General features: G+C 45.6%; 1 protein-coding gene across 2 annotated transcripts in view; it reads right to left on the bottom strand.

Annotated features, from left to right (window-relative positions):
• Positions 1–19,619, bottom strand: part of SUPT6H (SPT6 homolog, histone chaperone and transcription elongation factor) — a 163,235-nt gene extending 143,616 nt beyond the window's left edge. The window contains exons 1-5 of one of the 2 annotated variants that reach the window (XM_068113463.2): positions 19,492–19,619; positions 16,568–16,759; positions 13,318–13,545; positions 13,126–13,196; positions 5,948–6,158 (exon numbers count right to left, since the gene is read on the bottom strand). In XM_068113463.2, the coding sequence (XP_067969564.1) occupies positions 5,948–6,158; positions 13,126–13,196; positions 13,318–13,545; positions 16,568–16,715 (658 nt within the window). In that variant the 5' untranslated portion in view covers positions 16,716–16,759; positions 19,492–19,619. The remainder of the gene's footprint in view (positions 1–5,947; positions 6,159–13,125; positions 13,197–13,317; positions 13,546–16,567; positions 16,760–19,491) is intronic. The other variant, XM_068113464.2, reaches the window with a different exon arrangement.

The raw sequence follows: 19,619 nt of genomic DNA, 5'->3' as shown, positions 1-19,619 counted from the left end.
ACGTTTATGGGGGTAGCTCGTGAAATACCTTAGTCCAGGTAGAAGTGCATAGATTACCATGCTCCGAATGTTGTGTAAGAACACCTTGATGGTCGCAGATACTTCGTTTCAGCTCCGTGTGTTCGGCGTAAGTGTATATTTGTCTCCATGTGAGGGGTGGAGCTATGCTAATGTGGTGTTTTTAAAATTATTTTTTTGTATACAAGATCAAGGCTCGTGTAAGAGCTAACATTAATCACACAGAAAGACAAACAGACACATAAAACAAATAACATCGGGAGCGGTAGACAAGATGGGGAGAGAGGGGGAAGGACACAAACACAACATTTGAGAGCAGGGACCGAGAGACATGGAGACATCGAGAGATCTGTGGGAGGGAGAGGGCTTTGGGGGGGAGGCATGTGAAGGGGGGGGGGGGTGGGAGAGGTATAAACATATGGACACTGCCAGGATTTCCAGGAAAGAAGTTGGAATTTCAAACAAGGTGGATCTGGGGTGAATTAGTGGGGGTAGAAAAGATCAAGGTTTTGGATGGGGGAAGATAAGAGATGGTGGTGAACAGCTGTTTTAAAGACCTGGAGGGAGGAGAGGGATTGAAGGGAGTGTGGGAGTTTGTTCCAGAGGCGGGAGAAAAGAGGAATGAAAGAGTGAAGGTGAGCAGAGAGCCGAGATTTTGGCAGTTTAATCATCAGAGGGTTGCTGGCAGATCTTGTGCGACCTGTAGGAATATTTGGGGGACAGAGTACAGAGAGAGCTGGGGGAGCAAGGCCAGAGAGGAGTCGGTAGAAGACAGAAAGACCACCTACCTGCCTGCGGTGAGTGAGTGAAAGGCCCTCAGAGATAGCTTCATCGCGGGAGATTCCAATGATTTTGAAAGCTTTGGATTCAACAGCGTGAAGCCGAGCCAGGTGTGAGGCAGGAGCACCAGCCCATAGGGGAGAACAGTATTCCATTGAGCTGCGGATGAAAGCCTTGTATGTGGTGAGGAGCTCGGGTGTGCCGAGGAAGGACTTCGCACGACGGAGGATGCCCAGTCGACGACTGGCTTTGGAGGCCAGCTTGGAAATGTGGTTTTCCCAAGAAAGATCATGGCAGATAGTGAGACCCAAAAGCTTGAGCGACAGAACTTCTTGGAGAGGATTGTTGAGAAAGTAGATGGGAGGGTTGTCCAGTCGATCTTTTCGGAGAGACATAGTAAGAGAGTGAGATTTGTCAGGATTGAAAGACATGTTCCACTTGTTTGACCAGTCTGTGATTTTGTCCAGGTCTTCAGAGAGTGAGGAGGCTGCAGACTGCCGATCTGAGGGAAGAGGCATGGAGCGGCAGAGAGTGGAGTCATCAGCAAAGAGATAGAGAGGATTTTCCAGAGTCGGAGAGATCATTGATAAAGACCAGAAAAAGCACAGGGCCCAGCACACTTCCTTGGGGAACTCCAGCCTGAACAGGAAGGGGAGATGAGAGAAATCCATTTAGGGCCACACGTTGACTATGACCAGAGAGGAAGTCCGCAAGCCATGCATGGAGATTTCCATGGATACCAAAGGAGGAGAGTTTGGTGAGCAGAGCTGGGTGCCAGACCATATCAAAGGCCCGTGATATGTCAAGGGAGACAGCTCTGATTTCCTGTTTGGCATTGAGGACCTCCATCCATTGTTGAGACAGCAGAAGCAGCATGTCCAGAGTAGAGTGACCTGGTCTGAAACCAAATTGATGATCAGAGATCAAGCCATTGGAGAAGAGGAAAGATTTCATATCCGAAGCAATGATGGATTCCATGACTTTGCTGATAATTGGGAGCAGGCTGATTGGTCTGTAGTTGCAAGGATCTGTTTTTGCACCTTTTTTGTGTAAAGCGGTAATGTTAGCTGATTTCCAGGATGCTGGCAGATGACCTTGAGCAAAAGATAGGGTGAAAAGAACAGAGAGAGGGTGAGATAGAGCGGCAGAGCAGGATTTTAGGACCCGTGGGCCGTATGGTCCAGTTGCAGAATCAGAGTCGAGGTTTGACAAAAACTCCTCCACCTTGTCAGGAGAGAAGGACACAGAGTCCAGGAGCAGTTGGGTTCGACTGGGAAAGGTGGGAACAGAGAGAGATGGGTTTGGGACTAAGGATTTTGAGGCGAACACAGAGTTGAGGCATTCGGCTTTGTCACGTGCGATGTCAACTGTGTGGCCATTTGAGGTAAGGGAGGGGATGGAGGGGGAACAAACACCAGAAACGGATTTGACCAGACGCCACTAGGATTTGGAGGAAGGAGACAGGTTTGAGAGTTCATTCTTGAGTGAGGAGAGATAGTGCTTCCTGGCACTCCTAAGGGTAGACACACACTTGTTCCGAGCTTGGTGGAAGGAACTGAGATTGCCTTCAGTTGGATTAGCCTTCCAAGAGGCAAAGGCAAGTTGTTTCAGGGCAACTGCCTCACCACAAGATTCAGTGTACCATGGACGGGAGGAAGGGTAAGACAACTGAAGGCGAGATGGGATAAATCTGTGCATGAGAGAGATCAGTTTGCTTTGGAAGAATTCCCAGGAAGAATTGATGTCAGAGGCAGTGGAGATGGGAGACCAATCCAGACGATTGATGGCTGCTTGAAGACCGTCCCAGTCGGCCTGAGTGAAATGCCAGACTCGTCGACGCTGAGGAGGCTCTCTGAGAATGGCCAGAGAGATGTCCACTTTGACAAGCACATGATCAGAAGAACCGATTGGAGCAGAAGAAGAGCAGCAGACATTAGCAGGGAAGTTTGTCATAACCAAGTCTAGAAGAGAAGATACTCCATTGGCTGATTAAACACGAAAGATTAAACCCGAACCAAAATCAAGGGTTTTCTTTCACAATAAAAAAGCATTCATTGTCCCCCTTTGGCAGAAACAACCTCAAGTAGGCTTCTTACAACTGTCTACCAGTCTCTGACATCGACTGGGAGAAATTTTTGCCCACTCCTCCATGCAGAAATCTCTCAGCTGTGCGATATTTGAGGGGTTTCTTGCATGCACAACTCGTTTCAAATCCCCCCACAACATCTCGATGGGATTTAGATCCGCGCTTTGACTTGGCCATTCCAGAACCTTCCATTTCTTTCTTTTCAGCCATTCCTTGGTGGATTTACTGGTATGTTTAGGGTCATTGTCATGTTGCAAGGTCCACCTTCGGTTGAGCTTCAACTTTCCGACAGATGGCCTCACATTATCCTCAAGCACCCTCTGCTACAATGAAGAATTCATAGTGGATTCTATGTTGGTGAGCTGCCCAGGCCCTGATGCAGCAAAGCTGCCCCAAACCATAATATTTCCACCACCATGCTTTACAGTTGGTATCAGGTTCTTGTGGTCAAATGCTGTCTTTGGTTTTCGCCAAACATGTCTTCTGGTACTGTGGCCAAATAGCTCTACCTTTGACTCATCTGTCCAGAACACATTGTTCCAGAAATGCTGGTCTTTGCCTCGGTGTTCATTGGCAAACTTTAGTCTTGCCCTGATGTTCTTTCTGGACAGCAAAGGTTTCCTCCTGGTGGAAAGGGTGGAAATGCGAATGGTTCGGTGGATGTGTGGAGTATCGTTGAGAGAGAGGAAGACAAATGATGAATTGCAAAAGATGATGGGAATAGAGCATGTGATGGATGCTGTGAAGAGAAACAGTTTGAGATGGTTTGGTCATGTGTTGAGGAAGGATGAAAGTGACTGGTTGAGAAGAGTGATGGAAATGAATGTCGAAGGAAGTAGAGGACGGGGAAGACCGAGAAAGACTTGGCTAAAGATGGTCGAAGAAGAAATGCGGGCAAGGGGGTTAACAAGGGGAGATGCAGAAAATAGGGCAAAATGGAGAAGATTGTCATGGGGACTGCAAGGCTAACCCCCACTCTTGCAGGGAAAATGGCCTTAAAATGCCTGTTGTTGTTGTTGTTGTTGTTGTTACACCTCCCATGTAGATCAAATTTGTGCAGCCTCTTTCTAATGGTAGACTCGTGCACTTTGACATCAACAGTGGCAAGAGCTACCTGTAGGTCCCGTGATGACATTCTGGGGTTCTTAGAGACTTCTTTCAGCATCTTGCGGTCTGCTCTCGGGCTGAACTTGCTGGGGCGGCCTGGCCTGAACACGTTGGCAGTTGTTTGGTATCTTCTCCACTTGTAGATGATCTTCCGGACAGTCGAATTATTGATTTCAAATTGTTTGGAGATTTTTTAAAATCCCTTCCCAGACTCGTAGGCATCTATAACCTTCTTTCTGAAGGCCTCAGAGAGCTCTTTTGATCTTGGCATGGTGACGCCGCACACTTCAACAGCAAAGAGCAAACCAAACTAAATGTCTGAGGTTTAAATAAGACAGGTTCCTCCAAGATCCTCTCTAACGATGTTCTAATCATTTGCACCTGAGCTGGTGCACCTGATTCTAATTTTAGGTATTTGAAGTAGTGATAAATGTCGGGGTGTACTTACTTTTTCCACATGCGAAATTTGCATTCATGTTTATTTAAATTATACAGTGGACTACAAAATGTAAATGTTTTATGATATTTGTTATGTTATATCACCTTTATCTATCAATATTGTTGAAATGAAGATCAAATAGCTGTATGTTGAAATATGTTGAAAAAGTCAAAACTTTACATGGGGTGTCCTTACTTTTTCACGTGACTGTATAATACGCAGGACACTTTTTTTTTAGATAAAATTCTCAGGAAAATACAAGTTTATATGGATAACCCACATCCCAAAAATGAACTCCAGCTCAAGACTGGAGATGTAGTGAACTCGAAGACAGCGTTTTGCCGATCTATGGAGAAAGCCATTTTATAAGGTATTTAAAGAATTCAAGCAGTCAATTGTGCTGCAATGCACGTGACAATCCTCAAGCTTATTTTTTCTACTTTGGCGGTGTATATTTTTAAAAGTTTAGATAAAAGGTTTTAAAAGCAAACTACCGTAAAACTTCGACTATAACACGCCCCTGTGCATAATGCGCACCCCCAACTTGGACTTTTGTCGCTGTGTAAAAATCTTTAGACCTATATATAATACGCACCCCCATTTCAGCACTCAAATGAAAAAAAATAGACGTAAAACATGTTATTACATCTGCCAAAAACGGCGAAGTCCATCTCAACCACGACTGTCAGCCACTATTTTGTAATAGTTGAACAGAGCGGCGCTAATGAAAGAATATCACGGCAGGTCAAGGAACTAAATTTACGACAGTCGTAAATCGTATCAATCACGATGTTCAGTTGTGATTGCGCAAAGTTTAAACATAGCAGCGCATATTAAATAAACGGCGGAGGTCGGATAGCAATCCAACGAAGCAACCCATAGCCTATTGTGGGGACGACAATCACATGGTACTCAGGTTGCTGATAATTGGCTATATTTTATTATAAAACCCAAACTGCTCGATTGGGTCACAGATCGTCAGCAACAAGGCGGTGGCGTCAGCATTTCGGAGGGGCGTGTGAAAGCCATCATGCTTGCGAAGACGCTGCCAAACATGGTCACGTTCAAGGTGTCACGTGGATGGGGAGATCGTTTTATGAAGCAGCACAGCCTCTCCATCCGTCGTCGAACGACGATCGTGCAGAAGTCCATTCCAACGTCCATTCAATTACCGGTATAATTTTTTTTCATTAGGAGAATAACTTTCGAACTTGCCAGACATTAAAATCAACACTTAATAGAACACTGGTTTACTTACTTAATTCATGATTGTGAACTTACAGATTATATATTCTATATTAAACATTTCGCTATTCTTTGTTGTTCCTTGAGTATTGCCACTTCAGTTTTCAGATATTTCTGGGGAAAAAGTACGGCTTATTTACGAGTGATTACGCTACATGTATATACGTATATAAAAACAAAAATACCTGCTTCACAAACACATATAGACATAAATACAACCAAATCACAGAAAATATAGCAAATTAATGCAATATCAAAAGCCATACCCATACCAGAATCGCTGTCAGATCGCTCATCATCGTACTCTGGGCCAGGTAATGTTTCTTCTGAAGGCCTGACTAATTCAATCGACTCCTCTGCACCGTCTTTGCCTTCAGAGAACAGGCGTCCAGCAATAAACTCCTTGTCGTCCTGCCCAGAATCCTGAGGTCGGTCATCATCCTCACTGTCCGACTGTTCTCTCAATCTACGGAACTTCCTATCCTGTAATTCAAAGCACAGATACAAGACAAGCAAGTAATGCAACTATACCTGCTGAGACTCGAGTCCCTCTTCAATCTGAAACTCCTCCCTTCGTAGCCCTTTTCCTCTGATGAAGATCCAATACTCGAAACATCAGCCACGCCCCCTTTTCCAGTGCAGTAAACATGCTTTTACTTTGCAAAATTCATTGTTTATCTTATCCGGCAATGGAGACAGACAGGAACCTTAATAGAGACTAGTATTCGGTTGCATCTTCAACCTATTGATGCAATGCCCTGAATTCCTGTGTCAGTGCCGACCCGTCTAGGAGAGGATTGTAACCTGAACCAAGAAACTGCTTCGTCAGAACGGAAGATGATGATGACGACGACGACGATGATGATGATGATGATGATGATGATGATGATCTGTACACAAACATTTGTGATTTGCTCACTTAAAAGAAGAAAATTAAATACCAATAATAGGATGTATTATGCTTAAACAGACATCTGCTGATGCATAAAGGGGAACCCAAATGATCAGACCACCTCAATGCTAATCTATCCGTTGACATCCCACAAAATAGATGTCTTTTTCCGAGTTCCAGTTTATAAAGCAAGTAATTTTGTGATTAAAAGTCGAAATCTTCTTCTTCACGATTAGCTGTGACGTCGCACCAGGAAGACGGCCGCAAAATCCGTACAGTCTACGGATTATATTGTGGCACGATTTAAGTGAAACGGTGAATAATTTTCGAAATTCCACAAATATTCGGGGTCAATGTGTCCTCGGTGCTTGGGACATCAACACAGCAAGACACAGCACAAGGGACACGATGATATGGACAGGATTGTGTAACATGACACAACACGACCACAGACACAAATGGCGTCCTGGGAAAGTATGAAACGGGACAATCGTGTTATCATACATGACACCGGGTCAGCCTGCGATGGTGGGACAACGCATTCATCGCCCATTTGGTCAGTGGTGTCCGAGTGTACCTGGGCGGTGTCAGTGCTGTGTCAATGCTGTGTCAGTGCTGTGTCCATATCGGTTTCCGTGCCATGTCATGTCATGTCCATGCTGTGTCGTGTCGTATTTTCTCTGGAGCAATATAACCGATTTATCAATTAACACCAAATCCCTGATAAACCGTCAATTGAACGGAAAAACAAAACCTACCAATCCATAGTGAAAATGTGACTGGTGTTTTCATCTTCACTAATAATTCCAGTCACCATGTTTGTCTGAATTGCTCGCACAAGCTCGAAATGATACGGCTCCACAATTTCCCCAAAAGCTATATCATTAATTTTATCTCCAATAATTTCTTCAAAATTCACTGATCAGTTTCAACATATTGAGATGAGAACCTTCAGTGTTACTTATGATGGCGGAATCAATATGTGAATCCAAGCTCGGAATAGTACACTGTTCTCTATGTACAGCGACCATATGGATCAAGGTGAGTTCATAGCGGGACGTCACTGGGGAAATCGAAATTCGACACGTTAGGACTTTATCTCGACACTTTGTGATTGGAAAAAAAAAAAGAAAATAAAAAACATTTTCTCTTCAAATTAGACCATGATTAATGATTTTAAACGGTTTTCAGAAAGAAAGAAAAAAATTGCATTTGGGTTCACCTATAAAAGGAAGGATTTTTTTTTTTTTTCAACCTGAGAATTTCTAGATCTCAAAATCATATATATTTCCATTTTAAATTCACGATTCGATTAATGCACCATTAAAAGCAGCAAATGCACCTCAGTGAATTTTGCAGGACAATATTTTCTAGGGAGGTATCCACAGCTTGCCCTTGTGGGTCCCCAATTGGCTGCAAACATTACGTGCCTTGCCCAGCCAATCAACATCATATGCTTTGCTCAGCCAATCAGAGAAAACCTTGGCAGTCTTCACAGAAATGACAGTGAAACATAAAATGCCAAAGTTGCATTTTAGGTTGTATGCTGTCTGCAGGAGGCTGGGGTGGTATTACCATGTGTCCCTTTGGAGCATTTAGCAAAACATCGATTCTGTTGCAATCTCTTCGGGCAGGTGAATGGATAAAGGTTTTGTGGGTTTTTGGAGGTTCCTTCCTCCTTACGGGTTGTGTTCCTGGTTCTGCAGTGCCAGCTAGAGTCTGTGTTCCCGCAGGCTTGCTGCCAGAAAGCCGGAAGCTCAAACCCAGGTGGAGCGCCCTGGGAGGCTGCCTTATCATCTCAGGTCCCCTTGGTGCCCTTCTTCACTAGTTCATGGCAGGAGCCTCATCGAGCATGAGATTCCGCAGGCGTTTCCAAGGCCATTAGTTTTGCACTGTTGATGCCATCTGGACCACTCCTTTGACTGCAAAGTTACGTGATGCCCTTTGCCCCTCTTTATTAGTCCCTTCGCGGATTTCACTGAAGGGAACTATAGGTTTGCTCTCCGTCTGTCCATCTGTCTATCCTTCCGTCCCACCTGTCGTTTTCCAGACTTTCCGCCCTTACCTTTTAACATATTCAACTGAAACTTGATGCATAGCTTAATTATGATGTCACAGAATACGTTTGAGTTTCAGGGCGTTTCGTCAATTTTTCTCCAGTCATGCCCTTTATGGCCTTAGAAAACATCACACCTGTAGGGGACATGTATTACAAAGCAATTCTCCCTCTTGTTTTACTGTGGGCCAATCATCTGCAGCACCTCCATCCTGATTATATTTTCCCATCATCTTTCTTTGCTTTTCCACTCAGCTCAGGGGAAACCCTCATGGTTTTTGGTCTCTAACCCTGTTGTGTTATTATTATTATTAGGTTTACTCTCCATAAATGGAGAGTAACCTATTATTACTGCTAGAGTTTTTCTTATTATTATTATTCTTCCGCCCTATTTTGCACCTCCGAAAACTTCATAATTAAGTTTCTCAGCAACCGCTGGTCGGATTGACAGGAAATTTTCATCAAATGATCGGCTAGGCTCGTAGAATTTTTTAATGCTAATGATGATGTCATAGGTCACGTGGTATGGGCGCCATCTTGTAAAACACCTTCAACTTTGCCCCTCTGTATCTCCGAAACGGCTCAATGGAAAAATTTGAGGAATGGCTCATTCTAAAGAACTCTGCAATGGGAACAAAAAACATGTGTATTGAGTATATCAAAAATGCTAACGTTAAGAGGTTAGAATTCGTCAAACACAATTTTTCTCCCCCGAAAAAGATTTTTTCCCCAGATGCTTAGTTAAAAAAAACTCAGATTGCAAAAAATTTCGAAGTCATACGTCAGCTCGAGCACGAGCCACTGAAACTGCATTTGCTGCAGCTGGAGCCACCGAAACTGCAGCCACAGCAGCGTGAGGCCTGGACGGCAGTTTGGAGCAGGGCCGCGAAGGAGCGGCGGCTGCCCACGAGTCGATCAGCTGCAGAACTAGTTGGACCTCCCTATCCCGCCAGCCATCCACCAGCCACCCACCTGCCATCCCTATCATCATTCCCCGTGTAAGTGTGCTCGTAGTCTGTATTTTGTCTTGTCCCTGGGTAGTAACAATAAGTCTGTATAAGCTAGTATTTTCACTGTGTCACCTGCGTCTCATGTGCTTGTAAATAAACGTGACTGCTGTCTTTTTGCTTATGTGTGTGAATAGTAAATAAATTTAGTAGTATTTCCAAACCTTTCTTTGCCTTCGTTTTCCTCTTTGCATTCGGTCGCTTTAGAGTTTTCCCGATTGAATAGCGGTGGCGCGATCCGGCCAAAGTTTGGGGCAAATCGGGTATTAGTCGGGGAATAACTGTTCGGTCGCGGTAATACCAACCGCTCGGTAAATAACATCTTTAACCGCGTCCGTAACAATATACCTCACCTATTGACAAATCTTCAATTGGAATTTCATTTGAGGTTGCCGCGGGAGATCGATCGTGTGATAGTGATCACGTCCTGAGGGACAGAATGGTGCGTTTCTTCTTCTTTAGATGGTCACAACTTTGTGTCGAATGCGATCAAGTTAAAAAAAGTCAGAATTTGACCAAATCTGTTTCATTCGTTTGTTAATATACCTCATCTATTGACAAATCTGCAATTGGAATTTTATTTGAGGTTCAAATGACCGCGAGAGATCACGTTGTCGTGATCACGTCCTGGAAGGACAAAATAGTGCGTTTCTTCTTCTTTCAACAATAAAGACATAGCTTTGAGACCATCCATCCAATCATCTTGAAATTTTGCACACTCCTTCCGCTTGATGAGAGCTACATTGCATTAAAAATTCACGTCGATCAATGCAGTGGTTCAAGAGTTACAAGCTTTTAAAAATGTACCTTCCATTATTTATTGCGGCCAAACCATGTGACTTATCAAAACGTCTCAAGTAACATTGAAACATCCCCCCATGAGGAACATTTGCGTAAAGTTTCCACTCGATATCTTCACAAATTATGGAGGTGATACCATTTCTCGTTTGAGCTTAAAAACGTCATAACTCTGAAACCATGTGTCGGATGACATCGAGCTCAAATGCTTTTTTGTTCGTCATGGGTGTGCAAATATGCATGCCAAGTTTGGGATCGATCCGTTCAGTCGTTCCGGAGAAAAATGGGTTTTTGTGGTTTTTCACGAAAAACAAGATGGCGGCCGAACCATGTGACGTATGACTTCGAAATTTTTTGCATTCTGAGTTTTTTTTAACTAAGCATCTGGAAAAAAAATCACATTTTCGGGGGAGAAAATTTTTTGTTTGACGAATTCTAACCTCTTTAAAAAAAAAAAAACCTTTAGAGGCCATTTTTCCCCACAAGCGGGGATTGGCCTTTTTCGGGAACCGTGGTAGTTGTTGTTTTTCGGTCCCCTTTTTGAAGCAATGTTTTACGGCCGGATGCCCTTCCTGACGCCAACCCTTTTTGCCGCCTTTAACGACAAGCAGGGAATTACCAGTGAACTGGTACTCAATTAGCCGACCTCGGAAGGATGACAGGCTGAGTCAACCCCCCTGGCGTTAATTCAGCGATCGACCGGGTTTCGAACCCAGGATCCTAGGATCCTAAGCTGACACCCTAGCCGCTAGCCCAACACCAGGGTAACCTCTTAACGTTAGCATTTTTAATATACTCGATACACATGTCTTTTGTTCCCATTGAAGAGTTCTTTTGAATGAGCCATTCCTCAAATTTTTCCATGGAGCGGTTTCGGAGATACAGAGGGGCAAGGTTGAATGTGTTTTACAAGATGGCGCCCATACCACGTGACCTACGACGTCATAATTAGCATTAAAAAATTCTACGAGCCGAGACGATCATTTGATGAAAATTTCCTGTCAATCTGACTAGCGGTTGCTGAGAACATTAATTATGAAATTTTCGGACGTGCAAAATAGGGCGGAAGAATAATAATAATAAGAAAAACTCTAGCAGTAATAATAGGTTTCCTCTCCATTTCATGGAGAGTAAACCTAATAATGTCCCACTTCCCCAAGGTGTTTTTCCTGTAGTGATAATGTGTATAAATAGCTTATAGTTATAATGGTGTTTCCGTGGGAGCAACGGCTTCTACAACAACAACAACAACAACAACAACATGCATTTTAAAGGCCATTTTCCCTACTAGAGCGGGGGTTAGCCTTGCGGTCCCCATGACAATCTTCTCCATTTTGCCCTATTTTCTGCATCTCTCCTTGTTAACCCCCTTGCCCGCATTTCTTCTTCGACCATCTTCAGCCAAGTCTTTCTCGGTCTTCCCCGTCCTCTACTTCCTTCGACATTCATTTCCATCACTCTTCTCAACCAGTCACTTTCATCCTTCCTCAACACATGACCAAACCATCTCAACCTGTTCCTCTTCACAGCATCAATCACAGGCTCTATTCCCATCATCTTTCACAATTCATCATTTGTCTTCCTCTCTCTCAACGATACTCCACACATCCGTCGAACCATTCGCATTTCCACCCTTTCCAACCTTCGTTGCTGCTCTACGTTCATTACCCATGTTTCGCTCCCATAAATCATAACACTTCTCACACATGCAGCATACACCTTTCCCTTCAGCTTCAACGACACTCCCCTCATCATCAGCACACCACTCAGTTCCCGAAACTTCTGCCATGCACATCTCACTCTAGCAACCGTTGCCGAGTCTGATCCACCTTCTCCATTCAGCATGTCTCCTTCTACAGGAAGTAAAAATATTATAAACCACAAACATGTATGCTTAGCTTTTTAAACAGTCGCTAATGCTCTTTATAACACTAAATGAAGAAATTTGGAGGAATCCCGACATCCGTGAAGTAAGGTTTACTTACAGAACTGAGCGAAAATTGACTCTACTCTATATAACCCATAAATGTTGGGTTAATAACATGGTCCTTTCTGCCGCTACCATGGCATTTTTCGTAGCGAACTTTTGAAACTCGCTCCTGCTGTTTGATACGAAACTGAAAGGGAGAAGCTCGGGTTGTGTTCCTTTACCAAGCAGCTAGCTAGTGCTTGCCAAGGCAGCCGTTCCTTAATGGTTTTTGAATGGAGTGCTTGCTTAAATGCTTAAACCACTTGGCGATTTCTCCACAAGAAACTTGGTAAATGAACACACACCCAATGTTCTTGAGATCCGACCATAGATCGACTGTACCCCAAAGAGGAATGACTCTTTTTCCGCTCCCGTAGTGAGCGGGTGTACTAGTATTAATAAAAACAAATTCCATCCCCCTACCCTACCCTAACATCTCGTGATAATTTAAAGTGAAAAAAAGACGATTATATAGTGCTCAGATCAAATAAAAGGCAGTTTTTTAGATGACAGCTAAATTTCACTTTACACACGCAATACATTAAAAGCTAGCCATAAAAGGCAACTTCATATTGGATGGCTTAAGAAGCAAATGGAGGTAAAGGAATGGATTCGTTAGAAATGAAGATGGTTAAACAAACAAATCTGTTCGATAATTATCGTCGCCTACCTCATCACCCAAGACGATCCAAATAAATCATATACATGTGGTTCTCCATGCAACTCACCCGGTTCACTCGAACTCCCAAATTCTCTTCAATGAGCATGTAATCGTCCTCCTCCAGACGGTCATCGAAAGCTGGGAGAGGATGGGGGATGGGTGCAAGCAACACGGAAAGATTAATGGCGGTTTCTAGTAACGGATGAACAGCAGGCAATGTTGATGAGCCAATCTGAGAGCTTGAGTTGATTCATCGTACCGTGTTTTCTTTTTCTCCTGTGACGTTTCTCTTCATCATCAACATTCTCGTTCTCATCAGAATTTGCAGTATCGTCCTCTTGTCCACTCTGCCAGCTTGATCTTCTATGTACTGCATCCCTTTCACTCACCTCCCCCTCCTCCTCTTCTTCATCATCATCCTCATCATCATTAATGAAATCCTTCAGATTCTCATCAGGCTCATTCTCATCTTCTTCCTCATCATCTTCTGGAGGAAAATTTACATTTTTGACATTGTCAACGACAGAAATGAAGACGTTGGTAATTTTACCGTACCTGGCACAACCCAACCAATGGGAATCAGGAGAATATCAAGAGTCAGGAATATAGAAAATCAAAAACAATTGCAATCTGTTGGAAGTGCTTAAAGGAAAAGCTTGTATCCAGTTTTAATTCCACTTTCAGGAGAGTATTGTTGCGCGACTGCCTTTGATTAATATCAGGCGGTCACGGATGCCAATCGCGAAGGCCTTAACCCATGAGGCCAAAACTCAATGGCGGATTCTAGAACAAAAAAGCTACACCAAGTGCGCGGGATGGAGGGGAGCGGCGAGAGCCCTGCAGCCTTACCTATTGAATCAATCACACGGAAAACTGTGTTCAGGTATATGTACAGAAAATAATAAAAGTGTTTATTAAAGGAAAAAGGCAAGGACAGGAAAAGCACGCGCCGGTAATGAAATAAGGTAACTAATCGGGACATCCCCACACACAGATTTCGGATATGAGACGAGGGAGATGAATTCATAAAAAGAACACGTTAGTTATGCAAAGTGTAACCGCGGAGCTCGGGCTTATCTGGTCCTTGTCGTCTTGTCTTTGGCTGTCGTCCAGCACGGCTCCGTTCGGCCCCGATGTACCCACGAGGCCTAGCTCCAAACTCCAAAGCACCGCTCCCAGCACCGCGTGTCCAACGCAGGCCGGCGACTCCAAGCGAGGTCAATGGCAAGAAAACTCCACTCGGGCTACGACCCAACTTGGGTTGCGCCAGACGAAGAAAACCGAGCGCTGCTAGAGACTGCCAGAGCACAAGCGTAGATGTCCAAACACCAAGAGAGCAACTCAACTACTGGTCAACTCAGGCCGTGAACTGCGAACCAACTGCCGCGCAATTGCTCTGAACCAACAACTCTTTCAGACTCAAGATCGCACCGGGACTGCCAGGGCCAGGAATCTGCGCAACTCACTCACTTCACCCAAGTCCTGCCGCGTCTCAAAACCAACTCGTGCTGCGCAACTCACTCACTCGAACCAAAATCCTCATCTCTGCGAACTCAACTCTCCCCAAAGGCGTTCGGCGCTCGCTAATATCTCCTTCTTCGTGACGTCAGCCTTGGCGCGCTGCCAACCAATCAGTCTCCTCCACCGACTCGCCGGCTCGCCCAGGTGCACGCCCACTGCGTCACTCCCACTCCCTGCTCCTGGTGTCATAGCGCGTGCTATTCGAGGTGTACAGGCCTGTCGGAGGTGCAAATGGCGGCGGCCATGCGGCGGTGTCCTGGCCTGGTTTCTTCCTAAGTCATGTCAGGGGGGAGGGCATTATTTAGTGTTGCACTAAGGATCCGTTGGAATGTCTATGTTGGTCTGCAGTGCCAAAAGGGACAAAGGTTTGGCTAACCAGGTGAGGACACACAGGGGCGCTACTCCTTAATCCCTACACTACTTATCACTCAAACCTCCTGGTAGATTCACAAGTATACTCCTTACCCGACAAACGCCTACACATGAAGAACTTATTACAGGTAGTTTTCCTTACTGCGACACACGAAGCACGTTACCTATTCAGATCTATCTGCTCTACATATCACTCTACCCACCAGACATAATAGTATCATTCCACCACACAAGGTTCTTTAAAACGGAGAGGGTGCTGGCCATGAAAAGGGAGATTCAAGTAACAAACTTACTTAACTTGAGCACTATTAGACCATCAATGACATAATGCAGTGTATAAATCGATAAACCATTAAATGTTCGGGACGCATTCCTTTTCAAAGTGAACATGTGTTGGTATGGCGAACAAGTACTCACACAAAGCAAAATAACAAAGAAATACTAATAAAACCAGATTGTACAAAGAAACATTTTGTTGCGATTATGTGTTATGGTATGTTCCAGCAAGGTGGGAAAGGCAAGTTCACAGGGTTACGCTGTTGGTCAAAGTCTTTCACAAAGCAGCTGCCCAGGTCTGACATTCGACTGAAGCCAGTCAGCGAATGAGTTTGTAATATTCAGGGTTTCAGTGATATATCGTTTGACCAAGAGTAGACATAGTTAACGTTGGATCTAAAAACAAATGGGTAACGCAGGCAGATTGGTGCCCGGCTTGTCTTACTGCCCGAGGGATGGCGCACTCACCGATGCGCCGCTCCACCTATGAAACTCCAATCAGAGTTCCGAGGCGGGTCGGAATCAAACCCACACAAGACAGCTCAAAGCAAGTGTATGACATCTGTTCCATCTGATCGGAATCTAATCAAATAAAGTTCATTTAAAGGTAAAGGAAGAGTTTAAAAAGCAAAATAAATCAAATGATTCGTGGTTTTGCACTTCTCATCCAAATTCCAAATATACAGCATATGATAACTGCACTTGGTCGAGCGCATACGTCCGCCAGGCTGAACAGGTTACGTTTTTCATCCGGCTGACAGGCTGGATCTGCATCTTAGGTTGTCGGCACAATCCATAAACCAAAATCTAATCGGTCACTTAGCGGGAAAGATTGTGATGGGAGTGCATGTGGGATAGCGGTAAGAGTCACATCCGGATCATGTCATGTCATATCCGGATCTGGATCTTCACTAAAATCTAATCAATTAGCCCTTGTCGTATGCACAACCTGTCCACCAAGTTTGTCTGAATCCGTCCACAACTTTATGAGATATCCTGCTCACAGACAAACAGGGGTGAAAACATAACCTTCATCCACCTTCGATGGTGGAGGTAATGAAGACACACAGGAGTTTGCATCAGTAACCAGCTACACTCTTCACACAACACTTTGCACTCCATTTATGCGATTTGTGCATAACGGTTACATTTGGTGTTTCTAAGGTAAATATGATGAACTCATTTATCTTCTAACATCTACTTAATCCGTTCCAGCAGCTCTAGTAGCTCTGGCAGGGAAAATGGCCTTTAAATGCCTGTTGTTGTATATGATTAACTCAATCCAGGTTTGGCTGAGAAGATCACGGCACGGTTTGATCATTATACATAATCAATCTTACCATCAGTACTATGGACAAACTTCCTGCTCTTCTTTTCATGTGAGCTCCTTTTTTTAACATATTGCTGTTCCTCCTCGTTGAGGTCTTCTACCACAGATTCTTCTTCCACAGATTCTTCTTCTGCCTCACTGTCCACAAAGTCAGACATAGTGATTGATCCCAAACTCGATCATGCAAGTGTGGGAGGTCCTTCTGTTGACAAGCACGAAACATAGTACGATTGTGGCAAGAGTACATGTGGGCATGATCGCACTAAGAGTACATGTGGGGATGATCGCACGAAGAGTACATGTGGGGATGATCGCACGAAGAGTACATGTGGGCATGATCCCACTAAGAGTACATGTAGGCATGATCCCACTAAGAGTACATGTAGGCATGATCCCACTAAGAGTACATGTGGGCAGGATCGCGGAAAGAGTGCATGTGGGCAGGATCGCGGAAAGAGTGCATGTAGGCCTGATCACGGTAAGAGTGCATGTGGGCAGGATCATGATAACAGTGCATGCTATGTGGGCAAAATCGCGGTAAGAGTGCATGCGGCCATGATCGTGGTGAGAGTGCATGCGGCCATCGCAGTGAGAGTGCATGTGTCCATGATCGCGGTAAGAGCGCATGCGGCCATGATCGCGGTGAGTGCATGCGGCCAAGATCGTGGTGAGAGTGCATGCGGCCATGATCGCTGTGAGAGTGCATGCAGCCATGATCGCGGTGAGAGTGCATGCGGCCATGATCACGGTAAGCGTGCGTGCGGCCATGATCGTGGTAAGAGTGCATGCGGCCATGGTCACGGTAAGCGTGCATGCGGCCATGATGGCGGTAAGGGTGCATGCGGCCATGATGGCGGTAAGAGTGCATGCGGCCATGATGGCGGAAAGAGTGCATGCGGCCATGATGGCGGAAAGAGTGCATGCGGCCATGATTGTGGTAAGAGCGCATGCAGCCATGATAGTGGTAAGAGTGCATGCGGCCATGATCGTGGTAAGCGTGCGTGCGGCCATAATCGTGGTAAGAGTGCATGAGGCGATGATCGTGGTAATAGTGCATGCAGCCATGATCACGGTAAGAGTGCGTGCCGCCATGATCGCGGTAAGGGTGCATGCGGCCATGATCGCGGTAAGAGTGCATGCGGCCATGATCGCGGTAAGAGTGCGTGCGGCCATGATCACGGTAAGACTAAGAGTGCATGTGGCCATGATGGCGGTAATAGTGCATGCGGCCATGATGGCGGTAAGAGTGCATGCGGCCATGATTGCGGTAAGAGTGCATGTGGCCATGATCACGGTAAGGGTGCATGCGGCCATGATCACGGTAAGGGTGCATGCGGCCATGATCACGGTAAGAGTGCATGCGGCCATGATCACGGTAAGAGTGCATGCGGCCATGATCACGGTAAGAGTGCATGCGGCCATGATCACGGTAAGAGTGCATGCGGCCATGATCACGGTAAGAGTGCATGCGGCCATGATCACGGTAAGAGTGCATGCGGCCATGATCACGGTAAGAGTGCATGCGGCCATGATCACGGTAAGAGTGCATGCAGCCATGGTCACGGTAAGAGTGCATGCGGCCATGGTCGTGGTAAGAGTGCATGCGGCCATGGTCGTGGTAAGAGTGCATGCGGCCATGGTCGTGGTAAGAGTGCATGCGGCCATGATCGCGGTGAGAGTGCATGCGGCCAGGATCACGGTAAGAGTGCATGCGGCCATGATGGCGGTAAGAGTGCATGCGGCCATGATGGCGGAAAGAGTGCATGCGGCCATGATCGCGGTAAGAGTGCATGCGGCCATGATCGCGGTAAGAGTGCGTGCGGCCATGATCGCGGTAAGAGTGCGTGCGGCCATGATCGCGGTAAGAGTGCGTGCGGCCATGATCGCGGTAAGACTAAGAGTGCATGCGGCCATGATGGCGGTAAGAGTGCATGCGGCCATGATTGTGGTAAGAGTGCATGTGGCCATGATGGCGGTAAGAGTGCATGCGGCCATGATCACGGTAAGAGTGCATGCGGCCATGATCACGGTAAGAGTGCATGCGGCCATGATCACGGTAAGAGTGCATGCGGCCATGATCACGGTAAGAGTGCATGCGGCCATGATCGCGGTAAGGGTGCATGCGGCCATGATGGCGGTAAGAGTGCATGCGGCCATGATGGCGGAAAGAGTGCATGCGGCCATGATTGTGGTAAGAGTGCATACGGCCATGGTCGTGGTAAGAGTGCATGCGGCCATGGTCGTGGTAAGAGTGCATGCGGCCATGGTCGTGGTAAGAGTGCATGCGGCCATGGTCGTGGTAAGAGTGAATGCGGCCATGATCGTGGTAAGAATGCATGCGGCCATGATCACGTTAAGCATGCATGTGGGCAAGAACGTGGTCAGAGTACATGTGGGTACAAATGTGATGAGTACATGTGGGCATGATTGTGCTCAGGGTGCAGGTGGGAATGATCACGGTAAGAGTGTATGTGGGCACGACCGTGGTAAGAGTGCATGTGGGCACGATCGCTGTGAGAGTGCGTGCGGCCATGATCGCGGTAAGAATACATGGCGGCATGCTTCAATCAACACATGTGTAAAGCAACCATGCTGAGAGAAAAGAGCGTTATTGTAATCATGTCTACTCTTCGTGTGATACTGATAGTGATAGGGAGGGAATGATAAAGGAGGAACACTTTCCGTATGCAGTTCAATCGGTTAATCACCACACCGCACCTTAAACCTCCATTACAACACATTTATATACAAAAGAAAATTTGTGCACAACGGCGCAATAATTATTTAAAGGTTGCAGGCGACATTCCACCATCACCAGACTAGGCCGCAGCGCGACGCATCAACACGTCGTGAAAACACAAACATCTCATAAAAATTCCAATTGTTAGCAGTTACAATCGTTGGGATTTAGTATTGGAGAAATGTGCGACTCACCTGCACCAGTGTCCTTTTCACGGGGTGAGAAACACGACGATTAAAAACCAGTTAACACTATAAAAAATAAAAAATTGAGGAAGAAGAATCAGTGCAGTGTACAGGACTGGTGTTTTGAGGGATGATCT

The sequence above is a fragment of the Myxine glutinosa genome, chromosome 4 (genome assembly GCF_964187855.1).
Source record: "Myxine glutinosa chromosome 4, kmMyxGlut1.1, whole genome shotgun sequence".
Classification (NCBI taxonomy): Eukaryota; Metazoa; Chordata; class Myxini; order Myxiniformes; family Myxinidae; genus Myxine; species Myxine glutinosa.
The sequence above is the reverse complement of the archived record's forward strand: the minus strand, read 5'-3'. Positions and strand labels throughout refer to the sequence as shown.